The sequence below is a fragment of the Heliangelus exortis genome, chromosome 1 (assembly GCF_036169615.1).
Source record: "Heliangelus exortis chromosome 1, bHelExo1.hap1, whole genome shotgun sequence".
Classification (NCBI taxonomy): domain Eukaryota; kingdom Metazoa; phylum Chordata; class Aves; order Apodiformes; family Trochilidae; genus Heliangelus; species Heliangelus exortis.
In genome coordinates, this window is record NC_092422.1 from 167,957,149 (window position 1) to 167,984,778 (window position 27,630).

Sequence of the window (27,630 nt, forward strand, 5' to 3'; positions counted from 1 at the left end):
TAAAATTTTTGTGTTACTTTTGATAATTTAACACTTAAATTAATTGAACAATGATAACATGGAGAAAGCTGTGGCTACATTCAGTAGAAAAAGTTCTTTTCATTAATTTAACAGGGTTTTTTCTGCCATCTGGTAAAACCGTAAGTAGTTCTTTCTTTTATTATTCAATGTAGTATTTGAAGATTGTTAACTTCATAAAGCAAGCATTCATTGTGTTATTCAAAATAATAACTGTGTCAATTTGCTGTAGCTGGTGTTTTGGCTACTTATTCAAGTGTGAAGTTCCTTTGGGATCTGAGCCTACGTAACACACAGTTTTGGCACAAATACAAAAAAACCAATTAAAAAATGTTAGTAGGTCCTTTCTCAAATCTTTGCCTGTTGCAAAGCACATCAAATGCAGGAGGTTGGAAGTAGGTCCCTTCCAATCCAAATCATTCTATGATTCTATGAAGTAAAAACATTCTCTTCAAAACCTATAGATGAGTGTAGTGGGAAAAAGTCTTAAAAGTGTATTTCTGTTAAGAAGGCTGAAGAAATTCTATGACATTATTTGTTGTTTATCAGTAAAAGAAAGCAGTATTGCAGCTATCACCAAGCAAAAATCCTGGATCAGCCAGTGGTTATTCTGACTAAATAACTCATATTTGGCATGAAGATTAGAAGAGAAGAAACAGAAAATATATCTATGTATCTGATTAAGCAACTGGGGGGGAAAAAATTAAATAAAGCAAGAAAGCCTTTAGCCTCCCCAGTATTTTTGGTAGATTAAATTTCCTTTATCAAATCTTGAAAATTTCCTCTCCCCAAATTTACAGGAGACTAGAGATGAAGTTGTCTCCATATTATGACTACTGCTTAGAGAAGACTAAGGATTCAAGTCCAGGTCCATATTAAAGTACTGCTAGTTCCTCTTTAGATTAACTGAAGCAAGTATAAATTAAAGTAACTCAAGTCACCAGATGTGCTATTACTCTGTCATTTTAATTTGTGTCCTTTACGCTCTGGTAACGATTTTTTGTTTTACTGGAATATACTTAATTTTTCTAAAAAATCAGAAACTATTCACAGTTTCAATTTCACAGCTAAGGTGATACAAGTCTCTAGTTTGGGTGAAAATAAAATTTTAAGCAAAAATACGAAATTTCTAGGACAGAAGTAAAGCAGTTAATTATTGTTAAATTGAATGAAACATTTAAAAGTTCACATGCACAAGCACATTCTTAAAATGCTGATTTGTAGAGGTATGAGCATGTTCACCAACAGGTGTTACCTGTTTAGGGTGTCCTCTCCAGCAAGAACAGTTTCACCACCAGCATTAGGGCTATAATCTGGCAAGGACAACCTCAGGTGCTTCCTCCACACATGGAACCCCATTCAAAGGTGAGGGATTAAATGCACTCAGGGCCATTGGAGGGGCCCACAAGAGACTTTTACCCCAGATGTTACCCTGTGGGAGCTGAAAGCACAACATGGGCCAAACTTGTCTCGAGTGGTATCAGCTGCTGCTACTGCTGCTGCCAGAGTGCCTGCAAAGTGTCTTCCTGCACTTCTCAATTCTTTCATTTCCCTGCCATGATTTCATGCTCAGCAATCTCAATCACAACTGCACCCTCCTCTCCAGCAGCCTTGCAAGGCTGGGGAATAGGCTGCCTACCCATCTGCTGCTACCACCTACCTCATTCCTGGTATAGATGGTAGGGACAGATGGGCTCTCTTCTCCCCACTTCTGTTAGGATGATAAAAAAGAAAGAGAATACAGCAGCAGTACCCAGAGCAAACAGATAGCAGCTGTGATACCTGTTTTCCCAGTCCAGGTACTTGACACCATCAAGGTTTTCAGCCAAAGCAAAGAAGTTTGAAAAGTGCCAAGAATCATTTTCCTTTTTAAAAATCTGCTTTTTTGGAGTGGTCATAATTAAATTCATATTTATTAAAACTTTATTTCTGTTGATCTGAGTGTCCTCCTATAAGCTAAAAGGAAATAGGAGAAAGAAAGACAGGCTACTCAGCTGCTGGAAACTGGCAGTCCCCTCAGACTGCAGAAATTACGTCCCAATTTTAGTTTCATCCCTGGCAAAGGAAAAACCTGTTAATAGTTCACATTACAGGTCTACAGATTTCAAGTTTAGGGTGAGAAGAAATGATCTGAGGATCTGATTTCCTGTACAAGAAATTAGAGTCTACCCAGATCACCCTGACAGGCCTGTATCCTAATAAGCTTCAGTCTTCAGACTTCCATCCTCCCACCTTATCATTAGCCATATACACCCAGCCCCATATCACAAGCTGCTAACAAAATCTCACAGCTGGGTAACCCACAGCTTTTAGGAGACTGAATTCACGTGTATCATACTGAAAGAAAACAGACACATAGGCAGAAGCAATGCCATGGTTCCTGAACTGGCATGTGGGCTGACAGAGCCCAGTGGTTTCACATAATCCTAACAGACAGTGCCACAGTGACAGTGTAGTATGATTAAGGGAAAACATTCTCATTGTCTACATCTCAATTCAAACCAGTGGTCTGAAATTTAGAAAGTAATGTCATGTATACCAACATAAAATTCACAAGGTAACAATTCCTTCATGAACTGTTTTATATACAGTTCACATTAATACAAATATACTAATTTACATTTTTAATATCTTAAATTGTGGGGCTTTGGGCTTTTTTGGTTTTGTTTGTTTTTTACTTTAAACAAACATAATTTTTCTAATAAAACAAATACAAAATGTGTAAACACTGCTATAAATTAACTTTTGGAGAGCTATAACAACATCTATTAATCTAATCAGTTATTCCTAGAACTGTAAAGGACAATGAGTGTATATAGACCTAAGCTATCCAGCACAGAGCCACAGAGACCATTAAGGGAGTGGAACATCTGCCTGCTGAGGAAAGGCTGAGGGAGCTGGGAGGAGGCTGAGGGGTGACCTCATTAATATTTATAAATATGTAAAGGTTGGGTGTCAGGAGGATGGAGCCAGGCTCTTCTCAGTGATGTCCAATGACAGGACAAGGGGCAGTGGGTGCAAGCTGAACCAGAGGAGGTTCCATGTAAATGTAAGAAAAAGGTTTTTCACTGTGAGGGTGACAGAACAGTGGAATGGGCTGCCCAGTGAGGTTGTGGAGTCTCCTTCTCCGGAGATGTTCAAAATGTGCTTGGATACGTTCCTGTGTGACCTATTTCAGATGATCCTGCTCTGTCAGGAGGGTTGGACTCGATGATCTCTCAAGGTCCCTTCTAACCCCCAGCATTCTGTGATCCCCAAAGTCACATCAGTGTCACCACAGCAACACAGAGGACAGCTATGTCACAACCACAGGGCTATTTGCTCCTCTGGCCAACCCAGGGATTGAGTTTTTTGGGGTTTTTTTGCTGAACATGCCTTTATCTCTCACAAGCTCTTCCCACTGCTGCCTCCAGCATTCTTGTATTTGCTGTTCTTAGCTAACAGGTCTGGATGTGTTCAGCACTTAAGAATTCCTCCCTCTGGCATCTCTGATTAGTGACAACCCTCTTAAAACCACTCAATAATTTTAGCAATAGAAAAAAAGCTCTTAGAGAGAGGGGGCTTTATAACAGTGCTACAATTATAGTCCCTAGCTGGATCCTCTGCCTACATCTTGACAAAAAACTCCTTCCAGAACTGATGTGTGTCACTTGAATCTCTGTGGTTTGCCCTTTGCTGTTAAGTTTTCTAAAAGTATTTACAGTATGATAGTTTGGCTTGGATAATATTTTTTTTGTCCTTGCAGTTGGGTTTTCTCCATTAACTCCCATTAATTTCAGTCATTCTGTCAAAGTGATTAAAATTGCTTTCAAACTGATCAACCTGTGTTATAACAGAGATACAACTGTGCCACATTTTTTACCAGCATTTGATCCTGCTGTCTACAATGTACTCCTGAGATGTCTTTATGGATAAGGAAGCTCTTTGGTATCCTGGCTACATCCACCCACTCTGGGATCTATGAAGATTCTATGCTTGCTGTTCTGTGATGTTGCACTTTGTCCTCTGAGCAGAAAATGGGTTTCAGATATAATTTCTTGGTCTTTAAAAGGTTTGGGATGTCAGAATTCTCATCTATTAATTGTACCCAAATTTGGGTACAATTACCCAAAAAAAAAGCATTTTCTTTGCTTTTTCATTTCCTGGCTTAGAAAAGCAAAAAGCTTGCTGAAGTCTACCTTACAGAAGATTAAACTGCATGTTTGTTCCTTAAATTTTTTCTAAAAATTATGCTAATGATGACTAATTCTTGACTCACTAGGAAGCAATCAAAAATACTAAAACACAGAATCCTGAATAAGATGCTATGTAAAGTCTCAGTTAATAGACATTTCCAGGGACACAATAAACTATATGTAGCTGCAATTGGGAAAAAGAGAAAAGAAACAGTAACTCATTTGGATAAAACTAAGGTATTTAATAGAAAGCAATTATTGTGATTTTTTAAAATGTTTATAGCTGTTTCATTGGTTTCTAATGCTAAATGAAATGCAAACCCTCTTTAAATGAATTTTTCAACTGCACATTGTTTGTCATTGGGTCCAGATTAATTAAATCGCTTAATCAGAATCCTCTTCAAAATTAACCTTAATTAAATTAATTAAAGGAATATTTTTTTATTTCTAAGGTATTTCTGCTGTTAATGTAAACCATATTGTTATTTCACACTTCTGTGAAATGAGTGATTAGAGAAGACAAAATACACCAAAAAGATGTACTGTCTCCTAGTGCTTTATAAGAATGACTGAAACCCCTGACAGCACAGGTGATAAATTCACACCAAAACCTTCTCTTGACATTGAAAAAAAAGACAATCCTAACAACCTGTATTGTGGTTATAGTAATGGGACACAGTATCAAAAGAGAAAATGTTCATTGTTTACAATTTTAATGACACTTCACCATGTTGAATGATGATGCATCCTTTGGTCAACTGAAAATCACTTTTATAAGGCAAGACAGCAGACATTTATGGGAAAAACTTAGTCAAAACTCTGATTTTTGGGTGTCATGTGAAAAATACAGCACTGTATTGTACTTCTAAATATCAAAGTATTCTTTACTGACACGGGCTCCCAAAGGCAAAAATTCATTTCTTTAAGACAATCTATTCTTAAAATATATTCTTAAATTGCTTAAAAGTAATTTAAACGGGAAAACTTCCATGCAAGTAGGTATTGACTTAGGTAACCTCAGTATGTTAACCATACAAAAGTCACATATAGTAGGCAAAAATATGGGACAGTCCCTGGACCCAGAATTCCTTTAAAGAAAGACAAAGTAAATTAAGGACTGTGAATTTGTTTGTGGCACAGAAAAATCCAGAGAAAAAGTTTGCTAGAATGGCTCCCTGTATACTTCCCCTGGAGTCAGCTTTTCTATCGTTAAAATGAGCCCTTTGCTGCCACCGCGTGGCCCTTGCCACAATGCACTAAATACCAGCAATATTTTTCCATCTCTTTGCAAACCTCGTTTTACCCATTTGAACAAAAAAAAACCTCCTTTCATTTATGTTTCAGATGCAGCCTTAAATAAATACGCTCTGTTTCTTATCTGTGAGGTGTCACACCGCTCAAAATCACTGCAGAAGTTCAAGATTCTAAATTACTTTAATAAATACACAAGTCCCTTGATTTTTAAAAAAGTATTCAATAGTACTTAAATAAAAGTGCACCTGCACTTAACCCTACCTGTTCAGATGCCATGAAGTCAATTGTTGCTGCAAGACATCACCATATAGAGAGCTAGATGGAACTTAAGCAACAGCCAGTGTTACTTAAAGTACATGAATCACATGTATACTGGTAATATTTATGATTAATTTTCCTCTGGTATAAGATGGCTCCAGACTGCTGAACAGGTGGCATGAGCATTCCAAATAAAATATATGCCCGTGTTCTGAAAAGTGTTGAGAAGTGTGATAACTCTGGGCCCTGGACACAACATTTAGACACTTTTTAACACATTAAATCTTCCATCCAGACCAGCATAGCAGATTTATACTAAGCACATTTATATGAACCTTTAAGAGCAGAAAAATCTTCCTTTCCTGTGAAATCATGCCTGGAGTACACAACAGCATGTACAGGATGCCACTGGTGCTGGGGACACATGCTACTGAAACATGAAGTAGATCACAGCAACACTGATTAGTCCTTCAGCAGTGGCCACGGCCATGTGCAAGAAGAGGTCACTGAAAACATCTACAGATTTGGTCACCCTCCCACATAAGAGAGAATAAAAGGTTGAGGAGGGAACAGCTCTCCTTACACTACTTTAGGCTTTTTCACTGACACCTGAAAGTGCTTTGAAAGCCAAGACCACTCCAGAGTCATTTTCAAAATTCTAACAGCTCTCACCAGCACATCACAACCCTTAAGTTTAATGAAATTTGATTACTTTTTTTTTTCCAGTCTTTCAACTCAAGCTCCAAAATAACTATCAGAAATGGCCAAATATAAGTTACAAAATGCAAGACGAGTATTTGGTGTTCCACTGAAGTGCCTGATACAAGCCTTTCAGGCATCTTCAACAAGAGGGCAGAAAATTTGAGTTGTGTTCACTGGCACTATGTGAAAGTTGCCAGACAACTCATTTATCTTCAATTTCAGTACTATTGCTACACTATATTTTGAAACATGGAGGCTACAAGTCAGAAGACAAAGCTGGAAACCAGACCTTGGCAAGATACCACAAAGCATCTGTTATAAGGAGCTAGGAAAAGGTCTGCAGATGGGAGAGTAGATGGGAGAGAAGCTTGGCACCTAGCTGGATATGGACCCCGTGAGCTTGGAGATCCTGGGAAAGCCCTAGGAATTCAATAGCCCAACACTTGACCATCTTTCTCCAAGCAACAGAGGAAGATTCTGATGAGGTTGGTGTCCTGTCCCCCCTTTTTTTTTTTAATTTATTTTTTTTAATCATGCAATACTGTAAAAGATTATAATAAATTTCTATCATCCTCATGTTGTCCTTGCTACCACTTGTGATGGGAACTCCTGTGTGCAAAATGTTATCCTTCAAGCTAGGTGATGCTGACCCTAGCTTTCTAGAATTTCCTTCTGCAAAACAGTTTGCTTGTACAATCCTCTTGAAGGTTTTATTTTGGCACACTGGGCTTTGAGCTACTTTTGCACACACTAGGTTTAAATTTGCTGCAAATGTTCTGGAGCACTCCTGCTTGCTGAATTTTTCTGCTTCTAACAGAAACCTTAGTCTTGTCCAATAACTAGCCGTGTGTTATTGATAATGTCCAGCACAAGGTATTATAAGCACTTAAAGGACACAATTCACACCTTCAAAGACCATTAAGTTACTTGGAAAAGGATCTCCTGCTCAGAACTGTACGAACAGGACCGCACTGTTCAAGACTGGGTGGGGAGACTTCAGACATGGCATGGGCACAAAATGTTCCCAGAGAGGTTGTGCTGTGACCTCTTGAAAGGGGCAGATAGACAGATGGCCACCTGGTAATTTTGCAGGGCATTCATAGCCCTAACTGTGTGACCTGGTGGCATCCAAAAATTGAGCAGCCATAGTTTGTCATCACTTCTTATCACAGTGTGCTGCCACCAGCTCACAGCTCTCAGCCTCACCCAGTGACCACTGGAAATGCTCTGATTCAGCTTCCAACCAGTTTTCCCCTCTTCAGAATGCTGGTCAAATAAAATGTTATCACAGGCACTGAAAGACACTTCTACAGATGGGAAACCAGCAAACCAGCAGCTGACTACCACAAGAGAGCAGCCACCATCTTCTTCTTGTCTATAATCATAGAAAAAAAATTTCTGTTCATTCAATGTCTGCAGACTCATGTTGACCAAAATAGCACTGAGTATGAATTAAGATCTCCAAACAGACTCCCACAGCTGTTACAAGACAGATAAATGGAGGAGGGATCTTTTTCCAGCCACGTGAGGGCAGAGAATAGCACAGAGCAGGCAAAGTGACAGATTTAACACAGAGGGTCACACAAGGCTGCCTGGGTTTGCTGTGCAGGGGACAGTGGTGTACATGTGTGGTGGACCATTGTGCACAGCCATGAGGTGCACAAAACCATCACAAGACTTGCAGCATGAGCAGCAGATCCTCCAGCCAACATCTGTCCCTCCTGCAAGGCACTGTATCACTGGCTAAAGCAGGCAGACACCCATTGAAAAGATGTAATTGGCAGATGCAACTGGCAGTCTCCTTCTCATTACTTCAAAAACATAAAATTCTGAATTACAGAGGAAACTCAAAGGCCTCATTCCCACTGCATGGTTCAACACCTTCCCTCCCCCCCGCATCACACACGAGAATGTATTTTTTTATTCTCTACAATTAGTTTTACTGTTCTACAAGTATTAAATCTATTCTAAAATAATTCTCTCCTTATTTAAGCATAAAGCAGGACTTATGGTTACTCAGACTTTGGAGAAATAGCTTTTTCTCATTCTCACAGCAGCCTTGGCCAGGCCTGCTATCTACAGCTGCTACTCTGTTGTGACTGACTTGTCCTGCTACACTCCCCAGGTGTCCTCTAAACCTAAACCTGAATAATGGCTGAACCTTTCCTACCTCTTGATCATTTTCACATTTGTCCTCTCTATTCCACATCTTTCTTGTAGAAAAGGAGCAAGCCAGATGAAACACTTTTTTTCCTGAAGGCCGTGCCTCAACCCTGCCAGGCCTTCAGACTGTTACACAAACTGGGCCTGATGTGTTTTTTAAGGGATACAATCACATTTTGAGGTTTGCCACACTAAGTGTGTCTTTAAAAATATTTCTTAAGCTGACAACTGTAAAATACACCTTCTTAGGGATGGTAACACACCAGAGCTTTCAAGCACTTGTGGCACAGATTTCTTGAGGCCTCAACAGGATATTACTTCTGCAGAAGACATCCACACTGGCATGAACATGCAAAGCATAGGATTCTCCCACTGATGAGCCACACAGAGATTTTTCACTGATGACACCAAACTGACATAAAAACACTTGTCAGAAGCACTCTCCTGCTAGCACACAGGGCAAGCAAAAAAAAAAGACTTTTTTACTCTGTCTTGTAGACAGCAATTGTAAGGCTTGTATTGGGAAGATGTGTATTCTGGATGCTGTGTTTCATAGGAGTCCTAGGGAACAAAGGTCAGCATGTCTCTACAAAGACTGTAAAATCCATGCAGGCAGAATGACCTTTGCCAGGGAAGGCAGTCCCTCTGGTGCCAGGCATTGCAATAAGGCACTGTGGAACAGGTGTTCTTTTGCACAGAAGTACAAACCATGAAGCAAATTGCTTTTATAAGGCTTATGTTTACTCAGGAAAACATAATAAATATAATCCACTCTTTGAAACATTTTGTTATGGCAACATAAAGTAGTCGCCTTTGATGATGTTTGCTGTAGAAACCCTCTTATCAGAAGTACTACCCGCTGTTCCACCTTGACTTTGAGAGCACTGATCCAAAGGCCGCTTGACTGATGGCTCCCATTGTGCAGTTTGAGACTGAAACAGTTTGTTCCATATCTACTCACTGCCTTCTTCCTGGAATGGACACCCAAAACCAGTTGTAACAAGCCTTCAGTCCACTGCAAAAAAGCAGTGTGATTCCTTGCACACAACTGCAATGAATCTAGGGTGGGGGCATAAACCTCAGGGAAGGGGAGGTTCACCCCTCAGAAAGCAAGAGGACAGATTGATTGACAACAACAGTTTTAGTACTAGGTTGTGCCTATTTCCATGAACATGGATGATGATTGCCATGCAATCTCTTCAGTGAGTGAACAGAAGCTTGAAACAGATACCAGGAGCAGGAATGTTGACAAGGACAAATTAACTCTGATTTCCAGACATGACTCAAGCTTTCAAAGCCATTAATGATTTGTCTAACAGCTAGTTACATTTTATGGAGCATTAGAAATACCAAATTTAAATCCTAACATAATACCAATAACAGCATTACTATGTAAGCAGGTAAGCCAGAAACCAACAATGCTCCCACTGTCCTCATTTCAGGGATGAGGATTCTGCCTCTTATTGGGCACCTATTTATATCTACCACATCATTATTGTAATGGTTTCCTAAAGTACTTGTTGATTCTGCTGCTTTACCTGCCTTGTCTGAATCAATACATTTAGTTCTCACATCATGATCTCACAATTAGCCCAGCTGGTCTGTGCTTACATTCATTCAGTGACCTCCAGTCCTACCCACCTTTTGGCTTATTAAGATTGTTAACAGGACTTTGTACACCACGTATGTTTCCTTGACACACACAAGATCTGTAACACACTAGGGCTCATTGAATAACTCTTCAGAAGATTCTGTTGGTACAGCTCTGATAACTCTGCTAAGAACAAGTAATTCAATTATTTCCACTGTTCTTCAACTCATATATATGTTGGATTTCTTATTCCTTGCTAGAAACTCTTCAGATGCTATCTTGCCTTCCATGAAAAACACCATTGTGTGGTTTTGTCCAATGAACTCATTTTGTATATATGTGATAAAAATACAGTTTTTCTCAGGAAATTCAACACACAAATAAGGTATTCATTTTGAGATAATAGAAAGCAAGTCTTCTTAGGCTAGCAAATTATAAGACTCCATTTAAAATATATCCAGACATTAAAAAAAGTTCATCCTTTAGCCAGCCATAGTTTTGCCCTGTCAGAGCACCTTATGGGGAAAAAATTGCTAAAGAATATTTTGAACAAATTGGATCAGCAAGTATTATACATAACTGAAACAGCACTGTGCTACACATTTAATGTTTGTGCCTTGAGCCTGAGCTTCATCAGGCTTGGATGCTTTTATTTCTTTTAACTTTAACTGAATTTCCTGAGTGTGCACAATAGTAATGCTCGTACTTTAAAACCACCGAGCTCTAATTTAAAAACAAATTTATTGAGCTACAATTCTAAATTTTAAAAAAATATATACACAATGTTCTTTAGTGCCTTAGTGTAATAGTTGCTATTACAACTGGACCCCACTTTTTCTAACTGATAATTTGATTCTCTTGGCTAATTAACCAATTAAATTACTATTCTACCTAAATTCAGAAAGCAGAGGAATATAAAAAGATACTAGTATATTTATATTTTGGTAAGCTCTTGTTCACTTTGAAGCAGCACAATATGAAAATTTTCCAGTAGAATATAGTATAGAGCAAAAGAGACAAAAAAACATTCTGCAACCTACCTCATATTTCCTGCCATAATGAGGAACAGATTATAAATGTGAGAAAAAATGAAGAGGAAGAGGATGGTACTGAAGAACATTGTCATCCAAGACCCTTGGTCTTCTCGAAACATTTTCAGACGGAGCAGCTGACCTGTGGTATAAATATGAGAAAGCATATTTTAGTCAGTAAATACATGGTTACCGTAAAGGACCAGATGGAGGAACCCCCTCAATCAGACCCTCTTAGGATGCTCCACAGGGAGTGGGCACCAAGGCACTTTTGCAAGCCCCCCTCTCCCCCCCAATGTCCTAATCCTCATTAGCATTTTGAAAGGGATTGCATTTTGGACAGGAAGGAGACAGATAGGTCCTCCATATAGATAGAGATAAAGATTGGAGAGAGAAGTGGGCAGAGGTCTGCTCCAGTTGTTCAATCTATGTCTCAGCAACACATACTAAGTGAAACAGGACTAAAATACGAGGGGCTGCATTGGTGGACTTGGGGAGGCTGCTCAACACCACCCTCCCCCACTGGCTGGCCAAACACTTGGATCCAGGACCGGTGATTTTCTCTCTTGCCCCCTTTCCTGTTCTGTCTCTGAACTGAATGGACATCCCCAGCCTCCTGCTAACCAGGAACTGACTGGCTGATGCTAATGATGATTCTCCTCCTGGGGAGGAAAGCTGGAAAGTTTCCCCACTCCTCCAGCCAACAAAGGAGCAGTGAATCATTTGCCTGAAATAGGAGGAATTTGGGGGTATATAAGCAACACTGAGGTTACTATTTCTTTGTCATCCTTCACCAGCCCACCATCCTGCACCGGGCCCTGTCCAGAATCGGAACACCATCCTGAACAAGCCAGACACCTCTGGACTCATGGTGGTGACTTTCTCAGACTCCCTCATTCTTTTCTTGCTTGCTTGCTTTCTTACTCCTTCCTCTCCTATCTCTTTCTCTTTCTCTCTCTCTCTCTCTTTTCCTTGTTTCTTTTCCTTTTCTCTCTTTTGCCTCACAACATATTTGCCATACCTTCACAGGGTTCTATCACTTTGTGTTAACTATCAAATAAACATTTATGCCTGAACCCAACCTTTGGTGGTTGGACTTTGTAAGTTACTTGGAACCATAACAGATACATGGTAACAACACCCAAATAGAGCACTAAACTGTATTTTTTCTTATATCCATCTATTTCACTGTGTGAGGTGAGGGCAGGTTTAGTATCATGCAGCCAAACTACTCTTCTGTAGTTCATCATTAACAGTTATTATTCCTACAAAATTCAAAGGTTGCTTCTCACAAACTGACGAAAAACCGGTTTGGGCTCTTACAATCAGAATCACAGAGGTGGAGCTCTGAAGGAGTTCACATCATGTCTGTGGTACCTGAACAAACAATGTCTGTGGTTTTACACACACTATACTTGATTCTGCAGCTCTTAATGTTTTCCTCTAAAAGCCATCAGTCTCTCTATCCACTCAGCTGTCATGCTGGCACTGCAACCTGAGCAGCCATGCACGAGTGAACAAGAGCAGGGAACAGACCCCTCCAGGAAAAAAAGAAAACAAAAAAGAAAATTTAACTCTTTTTTTTGTTTTTTCCTTCATGTGAATTAGTTCCACCAACCTGCTGACCTTGAAGCTCAATGAACAGCAGTGCTGCACATGTGTGCAAAAATGGGAAGGAGTGATGGATTGGAAGGGTAACTGTCTAAGCCATCTCATTTCCTAGAAACTGTTACATCCTGACACTCCAAAACGAAAGTCACAATAAGAAATATTACATGAAAGAAGTCTAGACCTCAAGGCACGTGACGCTTTTTAGTGGCAATTTATAAATGTTTTGGGAAATAAGACTATTTATAAATTTTGAAGTGCAGTTAAGTACCTCAGGCTGGGTGACATCTGTTATTTGCTGCCAGCTATTTCTTGATCAGTAACAAAAAGTCTTGATGGTTGCCTGTCTCTTTCCACTGACTATAAACAGCATCAGGTCAAATATCATGTGACATGATAAGAGCTATTTCATCCTGTGTATTTGTGTAGCTTGTGAAAACATTGACATGGTATAAAACTGGGGAGTTGAGATACTGGTGTTCATGAAAAAAAAAAACCAAAGAGATTATTTGCTTTTCTGAGGAGGTGACTTAAGGACCAGTTGAGGATGAAAGAAACTGCCTAAACCAGATGGTAACTCCATGTAACAGAGGAACATCCCTTGACTTATCAAAGACAACTCTTGCTTAAGCGCAAAAGTACACAAAAATACATGATTAGTAATAAGTAAATAATCACCCCTCCTCTAAAACTGAGCCAATACTCTGCAGTCTCATTGTTTCCCTGTTTTGTGAGGCATTGAGCCATATATTCTTGTCTGCCAGTCCTTTAATATCAACATCAGAAGTTTTAAAAATCTTAGACTCCAATATTACTGAATTGCTCTGCTGGGATGAACTCACCCAATGGTGAGATACACACTGGGTATCTCACCAACTGAGCTTTAGAATCAGTTTCAAATTCTACCAGAGAGCTCCTGTGACATTATGGACAAAGAATCTATAATCCTGTGGTCAAGTCTTTCACCCACAAGGGTGAAAAATAATATTTTTCTCTTTCTTACCTTGTACACTTTTGCTACATTTTACCACAATAAGGCCACAAACTGACTAAGCCTGTAAATTGTAACATTAAAAAAATCAACCATGTTTATCATGGGTTACTGCAGATGTTCTACCTTTTTTCCAGATAGAATTTTTCTTTTCTAAAACCAGGTGATTATTTGTAGTAATGAAAACCTCAAAGTAAAAGAGATGGGAATGTGCTTTTGCAAAGCAGAGACTGCTAGAGCAGAAGCCAAGAAGGATGACAAACAATGATTCAAGGTGAAGGACAGCATCTAATGAAGTAGTAGTTCAGTCAGGTACTAAAGGATGTCAAAACAGGGAAAGCAGAAGGAAGATGAGCTGGACAGGAAATATCAAGAGGTGATACATCAGAAAAAGAGGTAGAATGGCCTGGGAGACCATGAGGCAATCTGAGTGCTGTTGGTTGAACTGTAAAGTCCAGTTTCAGCACAGACTGCAGCTGGACACATGGGGAAGATATGAAGTGGGGGAAGTAAGTAAAAAATTGAGGTATTACTCAGGGAATAAATCAGGAAGATCCCAGGACTGGTGTGTGCTGCTGAGGACTGGAAATGCAGGTTTGGGGCAGGAAGATTGGAGGACCTGGAGCAGCCCTGGTCTGTGGGCTGAGGTGGTGGGCAGGAGTTGAGCTCTGGAGGAAGCAGAGTTGGGGGATGTGAGTTACCTGGCAGGGCTGGGATTTTGCAACGGGGTGGGAACTGTGGGGCAGTAGAAGTGATAGGTAGGTGGGTGGGGGGAACCAAGCTCTGTGATGGGGTGAGAGCAACATAGGTACAAAGAGCAGTCCAGCAGCAGGGAAGCAATAACAAGGATTCCGGCTGTGAAGAAAGGGGAAGAAAGGGGCAGTGCAAACACATAGGTATGCCCAAAGCCCCTGTAGTCTTCTTTTTTTACTGCTGGAAACAATGACAGCCCCAGACCTAGCTAGACTGGCATGAACAGAAAGTCTGTCCTTCCCTAAAAAGCAAGCAGAGGCTGCTATGGCAATAGCAATTTCTCCTGACTTAATGAGAGGAGGAGCTTTATGATGAAAGATATCTCCCTTGCTGTTTGACACTTGCTCTCTAAAGAACTGCTATTTCATATGGAATATTATCAACACCTTGGATCAAAAACAGTACCTGCAAAATAAAGCTGTGATTCTAGAAGGTCCAGACTAATGGAGAGGAAAACCACAGCTGGGCACCTAAACTTCTGTAAAATAGATCATTTCAACTTTTCTAAAACAGGTAAGAGAAAGATTTGTTAAGTATTGCTCTCTAAAGCAATATAAAATTCTCTATTTAGCTATAACACGCTGAACTATATATACACAAGTTTACAGAATTCACAAAATTGTCATGGTTGGAAAAGGCCTCTAAGATCTCATAGGTATAAATTTCATATTTTAAAAGGTACTTTTCTTTTTTTTAGAAATATTGTCTTTGGTAGGCCAATTCTTAACCCTTAACTATACTTCTGTTGCAGCTGATGTTTGCCATGTAGGAATAAACAAGCATCATTTTTAATGAAACAGAAGCTTAATTACAATATTGATTGAACCATTAGGAAAAGAATTGGATGTTAGCATAATTTATTTACCTAACTGCATAGAAATACTGATGTATATTACTTATTGTTCTCATTGTATTAGTATGTATAATAGGTTAAATGCAGTTGAATTAAATATATTAAATGTTCCACTTTATACATTGAGTTATATAAGACTCAGTTGAGCATACAAAGGGAATGCATCAGATGATTAACTAATAGGTAAGATGTTAAAGCAAAAATTGCAAACAATGCTTGACATTTTTATAAAAAAACCCAGGACTCCCTGTAAAATGCTTTATTAATTTGGTACGATGAGCTTAAAGATACACCTTGAGAACATATATAGAAATACACTGGTGTATGAATAGATAGAAATGTGGAAAAACTGAATGGTAATTGGAATAGATTTGTGTGAGATTACAATATAATTGCAAACAGGTAGACATAATTCTCAGAGTAATCCCAACAAATAAAAAAATTCACGTAAAATCTGGACACCTACCATAAAGAATTAGAAGCATAAAAGAGATAGGAGCAAAAAGAGTAAATAAGAAATAAAATGAAAATAAAATTACATAAAATAAGATGGGTTTTTGTTTGTTTGTTTGTTTTTTCCTAAGTTAATAGCTTATTATGATCTTGTTTAAAATGTAAAAAAATCCACAGGTATGATGGAAGAATATGTTTCCTAGCATATAATTAGATATACAAAAACAGATTTTTTTTAAAATAAACAAACGTGTTAAAGCTAAAGGAACTTTGCAAATATGAGTTAAATGCTATATATATGGCTACCAGTGATAAATTGGGAGCTACAATGAGCTGTTTATACACAAGATTCTTTCCAGTGACACAGCGTTTCTTATCTCCAATATAAGTTTCCTCAAAAGTCAATTTTTACTGAAACAAGACTTTGAAGGTCAGATCACAGGTACAAAGGTGACATAGGAAAGCAGAAGCTATGGGATTTAGGGCCCTGCAAGAAATCAGCTCATCAGCAGAAGCCCTCTTGATTTTCTTTAACTGTTTGCAGACACTGTCTGGGACAATGAGAGAGGAGATTTTAACTGCCAGAGAGTCACAGATCTAAGCCAACTTTCATTCAGGTCCAGGAGAAGTGACAACCCAATAAGCTGGTACAAAACCTGAGTCAATCAAACAGGTCACTTTTTTAAAAATTAAAAACTTTTCTAGAATCCTTAGCTCCACATCCCATAAGATGGTTGGACTCATTAGACTGCTTCTTATAGAAGAAATATAAAATTCTTACTCATTCATTTAGTATGCTTTTTTGTCTTAATTATAAGTGCTGGAGCCCAAAACTTCAACCCTTTCCTAGGCATATGAATAGTATTACAACATCAAACCCATCATCAAATCAGGTATTCCTTTAATTTTGGATGCCCCATCATGTGATTGTTCTTTCTTTCCATGAAATGTTCAAGGCCATCTCCATCAATGGCTAAAACTGTTTAGCTGAAAAATCAGTCTCAGTAAATTTGAAGTACTTTCTAGCCTTGAAAGCCCAATCTTACTTTCATCAGTCTGGCAAGTCTGTTCTTAGTCAGCACTAAAAACAAATGCATCTCCTCATCTGTCACAGGATAACATCATGGTGCTGCTGTTTGATATAAAAATTGCCTTTGTTTGATATAAACAACATGCAACTTATGGAAATTATTACAGGACTTATGCTGTCCTACTGAGTGTCATGCCCTCAGGATACAGAAGAGAATTCTGTCTACACCTTACTCAATGGAGTAAAGACTTTCCTGATTGTAGAAGAGCCTTAGAATTCTTCTGACGGAAGACCAAGAATTCTTGTTACAGCACTGAGCTGGGGGGGGAGCTCTGGTTGCAGTCCAGTGATTTTAAGGTGATGAAGGGAACAGGAGATTTATTCATTCAGGTCTGTAACTGCCCTAACACAGTTAGGAGGCTACACATCCCAGCCAACTTAGAGCAAAGCTGAGCAGGTGGCAAAGCTGTCTGCTTCCTTCCATTTAAACCTACCTCTAGTCCTTTTCCAGGAGTCTGATGAGCTCAGCAAGCTGGCATTACAAGTCCCCCATGTGGCAATGGCCGTGCTCTCTGTAGCCAGTTTAGGGCTTACAACTCAACTTACAATGAAGTCCTTAGTGCTTTCATTCATAATAATTGTAAAGGAAAGAAGAGAGGCAGGATATATAATTGAATTCAAACTGCACATGGCCTCCAAGCAAGATGATTTTAGGGAAATATAATTTTCCTATACAATATTCAAACCTATTTTAACTGAGCACACTGTAAGTGCTAATTGACTGCATTGTACCTGTTAGAGTAACTACGTTTTAAAGCATTTATAAAGATATCTTATTAACTTCAGGTGAAGAAAACATTGCACAATGTTTGATTTCACCAAGGGAATGGAGTAAAGTAGGGAAAAGTGAAAGAGTACAGCTGCCCCAAGTTAAAGTGCAGTGCTTCAATACTAAACAAAATACATTTTGAGAGCAAACATTCCTCACTTGTGAAATACACTAGGAGTAGAACAGATGGCTTTCAACCCATATTCAGTTTCTGGAAAGTCATTTAACTGCTTCTGTTGCTGGGCTTTTAGAGAAAGAACTTTACTACTTAATTTCATCCCAAACAGTCTGAACTAGGTTTTTGTCAGCTCACTGAGTGAAACATAAATCTGTAAAGCACAATAATGCAGTCTCTATTTAGCAGGTCTGGAACTGTAGCCCATGTTTGTTATATTCTAACCTGTGTCTGTGAATATATCTTTGCAAAAGTCATATTGCATCAAGGTAGACATGAAAACAAAACATCAGGTTTGAAAAAACCACTACTCTCAACTTAATGTTTGAAGCTGTTTGAAAATTTTTGATGAACCAATAACTTTTTCAAAAAGTCCTTTCTTCCATTCAGAGTGTGCTTTGTACTCAGTAAAATTTTATCCTGGCATCCTATCAAGTACTGTAGTGAACTCTAATCTATAAATGGCTACTTGGATGACCCTTATACAAAGGTCCTACTTGAACAGACATTAATTTGGCATCTGCTGAATCATTTGGAGAGAAGTTCTAGAAGCATGACAAACTGCAGTTGGTGACAGATCATTCTGGCAGAATATACCAGCCTTTATTTTGGTTTTATTAGAAGTAGCACATCATTTAGATTAAATTTAAGATTTTACAGGCATAAAAATCTTGCTTTGAAAAATGAAATAGATACAAACTGGACTGCTGGGGGTCTCAGGTGAGGCCAATCAGCTGGTAAGGGGGCAGCACCCAGCACTGCCAAGAGGGACAGAAAGGGCTGCGAGGGCCCAGCAACCCGGAGCGTGGCAAACAGGAGCAGGCAAGCAGGAACATGGCACGGCAGCTAGTGAGGCAGCTTGTGCAGGCAGGGCAAGCAGGAGGGGCACAGCCACCTCCCAGCTCCCTTGAAGGAGCAATGGTCTCCAAAAAGGCAAAACCTGGTGCTGTTAAGACGCAGGGTGTATCCACACAGACAGAACCCCTGAAGAGGGACAGCAAGAGGGACGTGGCTGTTCAGGCCTCTGGCTGTGTAGAGTGTCTGAGCCTGGTGTTAGCACCAGAGGACGGTGTGAGTGGGGTCTGTGTGCGATGTGTGAATGACTTGCTGTGCCTGGTGGCAGAGCTCAAGGAGGAGGTAGAGAGACTAAGAAGTATTAGGGACAGTGAAAGGGAAATTAACTGGTGGAGTCACAGCCTTTCTAACCCAAAAGAAGTCCAGAAGGAGATGGTGAAGCCCTGCCCCTCCTGCCATCAGGCAGTTGGAGCAAACCAGGTGGATGGCAGGGAATGGAAACAGGTCCCTCATGGGAGAGGCAAAAGAATCCCCTCCCAAACCCCACCATCTCCACAGGTGCCCTTAGAGAACAGATATGAGGCCCTGGACTCAGAGAATCAGGCAGACGACAGACAAGAGGAAGATCTGTCTGGAAGGTCTCCCATTCGCCTCCCATCTACCAGACAGGTTACAACTACAGCTACAAAGAAAAAAAGAAGGGTAGTTGTAGTTGGTGACTTCCTTCTGAGGGGAACTGAGGGCCCTGTATGTCGACCGGACCCATCCCACGGGGAGGTCTGCTGCCTTCCTGGGGCCCGGGTGAGGGATATTAGTAGGAGACTCCCCCAGCTAATTCCACCCTCTGATTATTATCCACCATTGGTAGTCCAGGCTGGCAGTAGTGACATTAATGGAAGAAGTACTAAGACAGTTAAAAAGGACTTCAAAGCACTGGGTCAATTAGTCGATGGGACAGGAGCACAGGTGGTGTTCGCCTCAATTCCTGAAGTAGCAGAGATGAATGAGGAGAGGAGTAGGAAAACCTATCATATCAATAGGTGGCTAAGGGATTGGTGCCTCCAGCGGAACTTTGGGTTTTTTGACCATGGGCCAAATTTCATCAAACCTAGTCTCTTCAAACTAGATGGGCTTCATCTATCTAGCAAGGGCAAAAGGACTCTAGCCTATAAGTTGGTGGGGCTGATAAGGAGGACTTTAAACTAGGTTTGAAGGGGGATGGGGTTGAAACCGGGCTCTCCAGAAAGAAGCCCAAGTTAAGAGCCAAATCAGCAGCCCAGCTGAAGTGCATGTACACCAATGCACGCAGCATGGGCAACAAACAGGAGGAGCTGGAAGCCATCATGTAGCAGGAAAGCTATGATGTAGTCACTATCACGGCAACATGGTGGGATGACTCCCATGGCTGGAGTGCTGCCATGGGTGGCTACAGGCTCTTCAGAAGGGACAGGCAGGGTAGGAGAGGTGGAGGGGTAGCTCTATATGATAGAGAGTCTCTTGACTCTGTAGAAGTTGAAGTCAGTAACGATAAGGTTGAGTGCCTGTGGATCAGAATCAGGGGGAAGGCCAACAAGGCTGATATCCTGGTGGGAGTCTGTTACAGACCACCCAATCAGGATGATGAGGGTGATGAATTATTCTACAAGCAACTGGTGGATGTTTTACAATAGTCAGACCTTGTTCTTGTGGGTGACTTCAACCTGCCGGACATCTGCTGGGAACTCCACACAGCAGAGAGGAGGCAGTCTAGGAAATTCATAGAGTATATAGAGGATAATTTCCTGCTCCAGCTGGTAAATGAGCCTACCAGGGATGGAGCCCCACTAGACCTTCTTTTCACAAACAGAGAGGGGCTGGTGGGAGATGTAGTGGTCGGTGGATATCTGGGACTCAGCGATCATGAAATAATAGAGTTTTCAATACTCAGGGATGCAAGGAAGGCCATCAATAAAACCTCTACATTGGACTTCCAGAGGGCAGATTTTGGCCTATTCGGAAGACTGATCCAGAGTGTACCCTGGGAAACAGCCCTTGAAAACAAAGGGGTCCAGGGGGGATGGACGTACTTCAAGAAGCAAGTTTTGAAAGCACAGGAGCAGCTGTCCCAGTGTGCCGAAAGGCGAGCTGGTGGGGAAGACGACCGGTCTGGCTGAACAGGGAGATTTTGAAAGAAATTAGGGTAAAGAAGAGAGCCTACTGATTATGGGAAAAAGGGCTAACTACTCAAGAAGAATTTAGGAATACAGTTAGGTTGTGCAGAAAGAAAATTAGAGAGACAAAGGCACAACTTGAACTGAATCTTGCCACCTCTGTGAAGGATAACAAAAAGTCCTTCTACAGATACATCAGTAGCAAAAGGAGGGTCAGGGAAAACCTCCATTCTCTACTGGACATGGGTGGGAGTTATCAAAGATGAAAGACAGGCTGCGGTATTTAACACCTTCTTTGCCTCAGTTTTCAACAGTAAGACAGGTTGTCCTGAGGACAGCTGGCTTCTGGAGCTTGTAGAAAGAAACAAGAATCTGAACAGCCCCCATGTAATCCAGAAGGAAACAGTCAGTGACCTACTGAGCTGCTTGGATCCCCACAAATCTATGGGACCAGATAGAATCCACCCAAGGGTGATGAGGGAGCTGGCAGAAGAGCTCACCAAGCCTCTCTCCATCATCTACCAACAGTCCTGGCTCACCAGGGATATCCCAGATGATTGGAAGTTGGCAAATGTCACACCAATCCACAAAAAGGGCCGGAAGGAGGACCCAGGAAACTACAGGCCCGTCAGCCTGACCCCAGTGCCTGGCAGGGTTATGGAGCAGATCATCCTCAGTGCAATCACACAGCACCTGCAGGATGGGCAAGGGATCAGACCCAGCCAGGACGGGGTTAGGAAGGGCAGGTCCTGTCTGACCAACCTGATCTCCTTTTATGATCGGGTGACCACCTGGTGGATGAGGGGAAGGCTGTGGATGTGGTCTCACTGGACTTCAGCAAGGCCTTTGACACCGTCTCCCACAGCATTCTCCTGAAAAAGCTGTCAGCTCACAGCTTGGACAGGGGCACTCTGTGCTGGGTTAGGAACTGGCTGGAGGGCTGGGCCCAGAGAGTGGTGCTGAACAGTGCTGCATCCAGTTGGCGTAGAAAGGTTGCTGTGGCCTTCAGCAAAAGCAGGATTTCATCCTGATTTGCTTTGATGTTGTCTTCTGCATTTCATCCACAACCCACTGCACAGCTGTACCCATCACACACACCTCTAGACCCACTACAGATACTCAAGGCAGTCAAAGCAAGCATGGAATGAGTGAGGTAAATTACTGTGCTTTCCTCCGCTTCTTCCAAAGTTAGATACACTACATGCCACTAGATACAACTAGTGACCAAGGGGATGCTGCTGTTACTGAGGATGTGTGCTTTTTTTCTCTCATCTCTTATACACTACAATAAATATCAGAGAGGAAAGAATATAAAGGTTTGGATAAAAGTTCATGAAGATTTGCCTGTGATGGTTCTTCCCGTAGAGTAAGCTATAATTGCCACCTTCTTGGAATTCATTTTTTTTTCCAGATAGAGGAGAGCTTGTATATCATACCATATTCAGAATTCTTTTGCCAATTCAAACATACTGGGTTAGCTTAAAAGTTTTGAATTTTAAATTCAGTACATCTGAATCAATTTACATTAAAAGATGTTGGTCTCTCTTTTCCCTTCAGGCATACTCCACGGGAGGATGATGAATGGTACATGCACTATCTCCATTTGCAGCAGAAATCCCAAGCTGGAGTGGTACTGTTATTTGCTGATTCTCGTTTGCCTTTTCACTTTATTGGTAGGATTTCTTGGCAATACATTTGCACTACGACATTATGTGTACTACATGAAGACATGGACTACCAGTACTATATTTCTATTCAATTTGGCATTGTGTGATTTTACTTGGACTCTCATGGCACCTTTCTCAGTATATTATAGTCTCCAGAAGTTAGCTGTTTATTCCAGTCAAGCATTTTATCAGACCATAAGACTGTTTTTCAGTATTAACATCTACGGAAGTGTCTGTTTCCTGACACTCATCAGTTTTGACAGATATGTAGGTGCTGTCCATCCTATTACTGCATTAAAATGGTGGGACAAAGGAAAGGCTGTGTTCTGTACCATTGCTGTATGGGTCTTCATAGTGATTGCATCGATGCCAGAAATCTACTGCATAGTTGCAGCTGGAAGACAAGAGGATTACACAGGTTCCCTGGATAGCACTGAAGGACCTTTACAGTTTGTAGTGCTGTTCACACTCTCCAAGGTTGTACTGAGGTTCCTAATTCCAGTCACAGTCATCTTCACGTGCTATCTGCTGACTCTCAAAGCATTACTACAACTCAGTAAACGTCAGCAAAGAAGGAAGAGACTTGTTAGACCTCTGTTACTGATATCAGCTGCTATGGTTGTATTTGCTGTTTCTTTCATACCTTATCATGTTATGATGATGGTGATACTAGTTTACAGAATTAACTGCCAGCCACCCTGTGGGAACATAAGCACATTGAGTATCATTTATAAAGTCACAGAGATAATCTGCAGCATCAATAGTTGCCTTGACCCAATCATTTTTACGGTAGCAAATCAGACATTCTATCGAAGAATTAAAAGTACAAAATGTCATCGCAAATGCCAGCACCACTGCTGTCTGACAGGAAGGGTAAGAGACATCACTCTGCCTCCAAAAACAATGACTTAAACACCAGCCTACAAAGACATGCATCTCCCACTGCCCATTTGGCTTTGTGTCATTGGACCCATTTAAAATTTGGTCTCCTGTACTGTATAGCAATCTCTTGAGTAAGCAAGAATAAGCAGCAAGGCAGAGTGTGTACATCTACTAGAACAGAACAGATTAGCTCCTAGATTTACAGAACTGGCATTTTAAATATTCTTGTCATTAATGTACCTTAATTTATAGCACTTCTTAACGTACATGTATGTACCTGTGATATGGAATGAACAATGAAAAAAAGTTCTAACTAGCTAACTGTAATCCTTGGCTAGAAAAAGGCAGGAAAGATTAGTAGCACACAATATTAAGGAGACTTCTTATAGTTTCTGTTAATTATTTTCTTATGTTTGTAAGCACTGCTGTGATTGGACTGCACAATTGATTCCAATTATGATGCTTACAGCTGAACCTCTGGAGCACTTCCTGAAAGGTTTTCTGTAAGTACTCCATTTTAATGCTGCTTGAGCTACAGTTCCTCTGACGCTGCCAGTGGAACCTCATTAACCCGGGTAAGTGCAGCACATTTCCAAAAACAAACAAACAAAAAGCAAATAGTAAGATAAATTCCCTGAGGATAGCCAGAACCACAGTGAATGTGCTCATGAAGCAAATGAGGACAGATTGAAGAGCTTTGTTAAGGCTTCCCCCAAGGCAGCAGTGGTTCCAAAACGATAGGCAGGACACACTGATGGTGTTGCCAGACCCTATGCAATTACAGCTGCTTCTCATAACTGTTCTGCTTCAGAGGAGCATGTTGTTTTCCCATGGACCCTAAACACATCAACAGGGAGAAGTGTGAATGGGAAATGTTTCTGAAATACAAAAGTATCTGAGCTGCAAGGAGAGTGAGAGATGCTGCTACACAGGAGGGGTTATTCTCCTATTCATTTAAGGTTTTAGCATCACAGTTTCAGGACAGTCTAAGGTAATTAGTTTATGGTGCTCTTTAATAAATAAAACAATACCATGTATAGACATCAAAGAACATCCATCTTCAAGAGTCCTTAAGTATGTGTTCACTCAATACATTTTATGGGCAAAACAATCCTGTTCCACAGTCAGCCACCTGCTGACCTGCTTTCTTCCCAAGTCCCAAATAATGCCTTATTAGTTATAAAAGCCCATATACCAGTGAGCTCATTAACTTTATTTTCAGAAGTCACTATGACAAAGTACTTTTTAACATACTTTGTATTGTGTCTGAATTCTTTCACTTCCAGAGTTTTAATATCATTTTGTCTTCACATGTCAATGTGAAAATAACTCTTTTCTATATTGGTATTAAATATCTTTTGTTGTAGATTTCAACTGTATTAAGTAAATGCATATGAATATATAATATTAAAAAAACAGGTCCGGATAATCTGAAACACTTTAGATGTGGTTGAATGTGTAATCTCACAGGATCTCAGAGAAAAATTGCATGTCTATTTTCTGTGGAGTTACATAGTCACCCCATTTTAAGTGCAGCTTTTTTCCTTGGATAATTTCTTACTCTTTCAATTTCTTTCATTTTAAAAGAAAAATGTCCAACTTTTTTCTTTTTTTTTAATGCAGGAATTGTATATTGGAAACATGACAGTGCTTTGGCTTCCTTAAGAAAGTGACCTTTTTAAACCATGAATGGGTACCCATAGACAATTACCTACTATAATTACACTTAGATCTCAGATTGATAAAGAAATGTCAATACCATTTACTGAAAAAAAAGTGCTCTCACCATGGAAAAGTGATAGAAAGGAGATTAGAGTGAAGCTCTGGGTTAAATGAGTTTATTGCTCATACCCAATTGCACACAAAATTGTAAACAGTAAACTACTTCCCAAATCAAACACTTGCCATTTGTAGCTTTCAGTCTATCTTTAGAGGAAGAGATACACTGTTTTTTTTCCTCCTTTCTCCACCTCACTATTGGTTTTTAGCAAGCTAGTTAGTCCGTGTTCAGGCTTGGTAAAATTCAACATGAAATGAAAATAAATCTTGAAACTCTTAAAGGGCTGCCTTTATAAGACTTATGAATGCAACCTGTGTTCACAAGCACTCGAAGTTGGTGAGAATAAAATTTAAAATTTCAATTAAAAATTAGATTGAAGGCCTCCAATGAACTCAAGATTAATACAATAGTTAAAAAGCTTTACATATAACCCTTCTTCAACTCATATGCAACACTTTCTGCAAGCTGCATTAATGCAGATAGCAAATTCTCAAGCAAAGCCTGGAGTTTTCTCTGCCTGTGTTTCAGTATGAAAAGAAAAACTAAAGCAACAGTAAGAAAATGCTTCCAAGTCAGAGACTGAGAATACGACTCAAATAAAATCGACAGAGTAATTTCATTCTGGTCAGGTAATCATAACTTAAACTGCATTTAACTGAAAAAGAATGACCTTTATATTCTCTGTGGGACTGAGCTTTGCAGTGCATTCAAATAAAAAGATGCAAAATGAGATGCTTTTCACTTTTTATCAGCACCAACCTAGCAAAGATCTGCATGGTCCAGGGCAGATGAAGTAAAGCCACCCATTGCCTTCATGGGTCTGGAAGAATGTAAGGAGAGCTTACTGTGCTGTGCCTGTGATCTGGGAAGGACTAGGGATGAAAACAGGCAGGGACCTGCTTTCATAGGGGAGAATCCAGATCCCAGCCAACTCAGAAGATAAAAATTGCCACGAAAAGGTATATAACAAGAAAATATTGGTTTCTGCTGTGTATCCTGTGAACCCTCTTGACCCCCAAGAATTTGAACAAGTGATACAGGAGTATGGATGGCAGCCCTACTCTAAACTGTTTGCAGGAGCAAACTGGATACTCCTCTAAGTCTATTTATGTGGGACTGTATCAAGCAGGTGTCCCAGCTTCTTAGTTCACTGTTTTGTCCTCACCTGCAGAACAAAGGACAAACTGATTGGACTCTGAAAGTCTAGTAAAACCTGTTTTTCTGCATTGCTCCTTTTTTGTCTCACTGAAAGAAAAATATGGAACTGTGTTACAAAACTAAATCCTTACTTCCATGTCTGTTTCTGTAGCTGGGTGAAATCCTATATGGTCCACATAATCTTACAAAGCTCATTAATTTTGTATCTAGAAAGCCATCTATAACAGAGGTCCTAAGGTACTCACACGCATAAGATAAAAGGCAAAACTAAACACCTTACATGTCTGAAAAGATTATTCCCACCCAACTCTGAATAATGAAGAACAAAAGGGGAAAAAAGAAGATGGGGCCTACAAAAAAGATCTGTGTCACTGTCCCTCTTTCATCTGTTCTCCTGGCCTGGGCATCCCACACAACATGCCTTGTGCTGGGAGGCATCCAAAGACTGGGTAATCTTTAAAAATCATCTTCAGGACACAAAAGTTCTGAAAAATTCTCTCTCTCTCAGCTATTCATGTTCCTCATGGTACTCAGATACACCCTAATAACTAACAAGACCTCTGGAAATTTGCTTGTTGTTTATAAGTGATTCTATAATCAATTAAACACACTTGTTAAAAATGTTTTTGTTCAACCAGGCTGAACTAATACTAATGTTGCCCTGATGAAATTAAAGGTTTTTTACAAAATAGATTTAAAAAGCACAAGACACCTGTTCATATCTACTTGCTGATATTTTCACTTAGAAGCAAATGCTACTTAAAGAGTTGTATTATAATGTTCCCCAGATATCATGACATAAATAAATAAAATTCAATAAGTTTATTGCACTTTGCTACAATAAGTGAACAATAAACTACACAGCTAAGAGCCAAAGTCAACATCATCTACTATGGCAAGTATGTTGCAATACAGGTTTCTCACAGACCTGTGTTTGGAATAAATCTGAGGACATAATATTCAATTAAATGCCCAACTGTTATAGTGAGTTTTAATGCATTATTGAGTGTTGCAATAATGTATTCACCTACAAAACTAATGGCAAGGTACGGGTACCTTTCATGTGCCATATCTAGATCCCAAAATATCACAGTGGTGGACACCTTTGTGATATACTAGACAAATACAAAATAGACCAAGGTCTGAAAGATTTGACTGTTCATGTATGTGCTCAGCTGTGTTCAGAGAAACAAATGTTCCAAAGCTGCTTTCTAAGGAAAGCCAAGTATCCACTGTTGCCCATCTGCCTTTTACCTCACAGACAAACTACCTGAAATTTTCACTTCTGAAGACATGGGCTTATCTTCTTAAAAT

At 40.0% G+C, this 27,630-nt stretch overlaps 2 protein-coding genes across 5 annotated transcripts in view; one reads left to right on the forward strand and one right to left on the reverse strand.

Moving 5' to 3' along the window:
* TMEM117 (transmembrane protein 117) overlaps nt 1–27,630 on the reverse strand; it is a 218,502-nt gene that overhangs the window by 156,101 nt on the left and 34,771 nt on the right. For all 4 annotated transcript variants that reach the window (XM_071733565.1, XM_071733564.1, XM_071733566.1 and 1 more), the window contains exon 3: nt 11,202–11,334. In XM_071733565.1, coding sequence (XP_071589666.1) covers nt 11,202–11,334 — 133 coding nt within the window. The remainder of the gene's footprint in view (nt 1–11,201; nt 11,335–27,630) is intronic.
* Nucleotides 14,808–26,440, forward strand: LOC139791402 (P2Y purinoceptor 1-like). Its single transcript, XM_071733573.1, has 2 exons — nt 14,808–15,057; nt 22,387–26,440. Exons 1-2 carry the CDS (start codon nt 14,988–14,990, stop codon nt 23,406–23,408), a joined length of 1,092 nt encoding a protein of 363 aa, XP_071589674.1. The 5' UTR covers nt 14,808–14,987; the 3' UTR covers nt 23,409–26,440.

Bases quoted from the DNA above. Each gene is read 5' to 3' on its own strand.
- LOC139791402 (XM_071733573.1), top strand. From the start codon at position 14,988: ATGGAGAGGAAAACCACAGCTGGGCACCTAAACTTCTGTAAAATAGAT. The intron at 15,058-22,386 runs GTAAGAGAAAGA...TTTTCCCTTCAG, and splicing joins TTTCAACTTTTCTAAAACAG to GCATACTCCACGGGAGGATG.